The sequence below is a fragment of the Mesitornis unicolor genome, unplaced genomic scaffold (genome assembly GCF_000695765.1).
Source record: "Mesitornis unicolor isolate BGI_N332 unplaced genomic scaffold, ASM69576v1 C13547688, whole genome shotgun sequence".
In the NCBI taxonomy this organism is placed as follows: Eukaryota; Metazoa; Chordata; class Aves; order Mesitornithiformes; family Mesitornithidae; genus Mesitornis; species Mesitornis unicolor.
The window spans coordinates 1-4,037 of NW_010223097.1; the positions used below are offsets into that span (position 1 = coordinate 1).

The following is a 4,037-nucleotide window of genomic DNA, read 5'->3' on the forward strand; positions in this document are numbered from 1 at the left end:
GGCTGCTGCATGCCCGGGCGACCCAGCTGCAAGAGGAGGTGGGTACGGGGGTATCACACTCCAGCGGCCCGGGGGTGACTGTTTTTGGGTGTTTTCGTCTGAGGTGTGACCAAACCTCTTGGTGTCTCTTCTCCAGATGTGCGAGAAGTTTACCGTCTGCAAGAACAGCGTGGAAATGCTTGCCCTGAACAACCTCAACCTCCCCAAGTTGACCAAAGAAGATGGGTGTCTGTTCGATGGCTTCGATGAGGCAAGGACCCGCTCTCCTTTCTAGTCTAATCCTATATGCCTGGGGTTTATAAGTCCCTGCAGTACTTTTTTGCCTGTTCAAGAAAAACGGCAAAACTTGACCTAAAGATTTGTACCAGCTACATCTGGCTTTGCTGTGGCACAGACCTTACCTGTGCTGTATGTGAAATATTGCAGTCGAGGCATTTCTGAGCTGTAAGTAACTTTCTCACCTTTTTCTCATTTCAGGATAAATGCTTGAGGAAAATCTCCAGCGGGCTTTACACATTTCGGACATACCTTGAATACGTCAAAGACACTTTTACCAGTGAAAGGCAAAATGTTGAATCATTGTGTTACAGCACAGAGCACCTGGCACATACCTTAAGACAGATGGTGAGTTGGTTTTAAATTCCCTCCAATAATTGTTACGTCTTAGCACTGATGTGTAGTCAGAGAAATAGGATGCTATGTGAAGTTGAACATTTCCCGCTTTCCTTTCTCTCAGCGGAAACAGGTGATGGTTCCTTATGCTCAAATACTTACCCTTATGACTAATGTAGGGGTTTTACAAGCTTTTGTTTCCTCTTCCTAAAGAAACAACTCTTCTTCTGACTTTCCATTGTTATTTCCAATTTTCAAACCAACAGTTAAATGCATCATACTGTTGTAAGAGCAAATATACTAAGGCTGCCGGGCTGATAGAAATAAGATTGCTCAGGGAGCTTGTTCCTAGTTGTGGAACTGCAGTTGAGTCCAAGCCTTCTGATGTTGTAACCCCCTAAGAAGTAGAAATAACTAACTTTTTTTTAAAACCCACATAAATAAAAATAAACACATTTTTACAATATTATTAATCTTTAAAACTCTCCAAAACAAACTCTTAAGCCAAGCTGAGTGGTATATTGAGATATCAGTAGCTTAAAAAATCAAGGAAGACAGTTAAATTCAGAACATAAGTTAATAATTTGACTAAATAAAAGGTGCTGCCTATTGAAAAGCACACTATCACTTGCAATCAATGAAAAAAGATATCTTCATTCTTTACAAATATCCAATTCTCTTTTGATTTGGTAAACTAAATGCTATTAATTTCTGACAGTCCTTTTCTATCTTTTGGGGAGCTTTGAAAGATCATGCTTCAAAAATTCACTTCATTCCTGCAGTTCTTACTCACATTAATAACCCTTAACATGAATACTTCCTTTGTCATCAAGGAAACTATTTGCCTGATTAAGAACCACCCAAGTGAGTAAGGACTGCAGAAATCTCAGGGCATTTTTTCCTTCAAGGTGTTTTTCGGCTTCCGAAAAGCCTATTGTGCATCTGCCATACCTTTCTCAACATGTTTATTTATGTCCACCATTCTTTAAGTGAAAGGGAGCTGAACTGCTTTTTTCACACTGTATTAGCTAAGAAGAATAGTCCCATCATATGACAGCAGCCGACCACTGGCTTCCAACTTGATATATTGCTTTGCAGAAAGTTCATGACTTTTTTGAAAATTAGAAAGATCAAGGTAATTGACACAGGCAGAATTAAACACAATGGTCAAATGCAAATGCTGCATTTGTAGCAACTACAGAGATTTTCAGAAAAGAGGCGTCAATCTCCAGGTTGGAAAATTGTCTTTACAAGAGAAGTCTATCTGCTATTTAAGGCAAGGAGAACAAGGACAGAATCTGTCACTTGTGGTTAGTTAGATCCATCAGCACAATACCTGACTGGATATATAGAATCAAACTTCTACAGCATGCAGCGAGGAGTTGGATACACCAGTAACTGGGCGTGTGATAAGAATTCACTTCCAAGTAGTCTGGACAGAAAGAATATTCATATCTTACTGAATTTCACAAAAAAAAAAGATGTTCCAGAACAAGATGCACGTGCTTTTGTCACTTGTTAAAGGGCAGGAGAGATCCTGAAAGCAGGACAAAACAAATAATACTTTACTGTTAGACTTATACACCTCAAATCACCTAAAACAGCTCAGTGATTTGAGGTGAGTAACTCTCATTCTCAGAAATCACCTACCCGCTTCACGGGACAAGTGCTTAAAAGGCATTTGGGTACTAGGTGGCCAGGGCTGTCCGTCAGCATTAGGTACAGCTCCTTTACTCATCTTGCAGTTAGGATCCCACGCATCAGTGAAAGTTGGTGACACTTAAGTTTCTCACGTGCCTAAATGCCTGGAAAGTAAGAATTAAGCAGCTGAACAAGTTTGACATCTTTGGAAACTGTTAATCCATTACAAAGTGTGAGAGTACTTCAGTGTCATCTAATTAACTTATGACTCAGGATAGTACAGGTTAGAACAAATCACGTTCAGCATCTTCCCAATTAGCCATGCAGCTGGCACATAGCAGAAGAGGCATTTTGATCTGTTCAGTGCAGCATGATGGACCGCAATGCCAGACATTGCATTCAAACCAGAAACGGTATAGATCAGATGAGACCCTCTGCTTCCTCCACAGTAATCACAGCAGGTACCCAGGTACCTCAAACCCCATTGCAGAAACAGGGCTGTAGGAAAGCACAGGTCCCAGGGAGGTCTATCCTCCGCAGCACAGAAAGGGTCCATATGCAGCCGGTCAGGAACACATTATAGATATAAACTGATGCATTCCAACAAGCTCAGTTACAATGTTTTAACCCAAATATTGTCTTTTTCACAGGTGATCAATCCCAATGAAGTGATCATCCCAGACCCAGCTGCCCAGAAATCCCTCCGCGCAAGGCTGAGGTCTGATAAGACCTGGATCGAGAAAATCACCACCCACCTCATCCTCCGAGACTTTACTTCATTTATGGAGAAAACCGTGAGGGCCGTTCGCTATTTGAAAAACACCAGGAGTTTCAGTGTCTGAATGTTTTAATTCAGGCACAGTCCTTTGTCACAAATCTGTCATGTGGCAGATGACAGTGTTGTTCTGTTTTAAGAACCAGAAATAGTAACAATGGTTTGCATTTTTATATATTCTCATTTCTTCCTAGGAACCTATTTATTGTATTTAAAATATTTATTTGCTTCTAATGTTTCCTATTTATATTTTCAATGTTTAGAAATAATTTAAACAAAGGGCCTATTTTATTTCATTTCTAATGGTACTATTCAGAATACCAACTTATTTAATATGTATTCAACAAAAAAAAATATTTTCAGAAGCCAGGAAAATTGTTGTATAACTTATACTTTTAAAATATTTGAGATGGTATTTATTACTTATTTATATTTTTAAAACAAATAAAAACTGATTAAAAAACCCAAACTGTGTAACTTGGTTGAACTTTAAGACTAAGGAATCCTAATGTATCCAATTTTTAATCTTGGCAATTATTACAATAACCACTTTCAAGAATTTAAATGGTATCTGTATAATTAGGTCAATTATCTACATAGTACAAACGTACACACATATACAAACAGCTTGATCAACATATAATTCTTGAAATGGGATATATAGGCACCAGATGCACTGAACATGGCACTTCTGAATGAACACAATAAAGCACCATTGCTCTTGAGAAACAAATGCATGAGACCCCTCTATTTAATAAACAACACTCCATAAAACTGTAATTGGTTTTAAGCAGATGCTTACAAGACACACAAACTTTTTTAAAGAAATAAAATGGTAAGATACCAAATTAATAGGTTTGACATGAATGCTGTCATCTGATTAGACTTACTGCTGTCATCCAAGGGAATTTTCCAAATTTGATTGAACAGCTCTCCACCCACCCTCCCTCAAGAAGCAGGAAAAAAAACCTTAGGTTCTTTACAGAACAGAATCACAGAATCACAGAAC

The 4,037-nt window shown here is 38.6% G+C and overlaps 1 protein-coding gene across 1 annotated transcript; it reads left to right on the top strand.

Annotated features, from left to right (window-relative positions):
- Positions 1-6: 6 nt before the first annotated feature.
- On the top strand, positions 7-3,122 carry IL6 (interleukin 6). The gene is made up of 4 exons (XM_010193277.1): positions 7-38; positions 137-250; positions 478-624; positions 2,904-3,122. The coding sequence occupies exons 2-4, from the start codon at positions 137-139 to the stop codon at positions 3,093-3,095; spliced, it is 453 nt and encodes a 150-aa protein (XP_010191579.1). The 5' UTR covers positions 7-38; the 3' UTR covers positions 3,096-3,122.
- Positions 3,123-4,037: the final 915 nt, after the last annotated feature.

Bases quoted from the DNA above. Each gene is read 5' to 3' on its own strand.
- IL6 (XM_010193277.1), top strand. From the start codon at position 137: ATGTGCGAGAAGTTTACCGTCTGCAAGAACAGCGTGGAAATGCTTGCC. The intron at 251-477 runs GCAAGGACCCGC...TTCTCATTTCAG, and splicing joins TGTTCGATGGCTTCGATGAG to GATAAATGCTTGAGGAAAAT. The intron at 625-2,903 runs GTGAGTTGGTTT...TCTTTTTCACAG, and splicing joins CACATACCTTAAGACAGATG to GTGATCAATCCCAATGAAGT.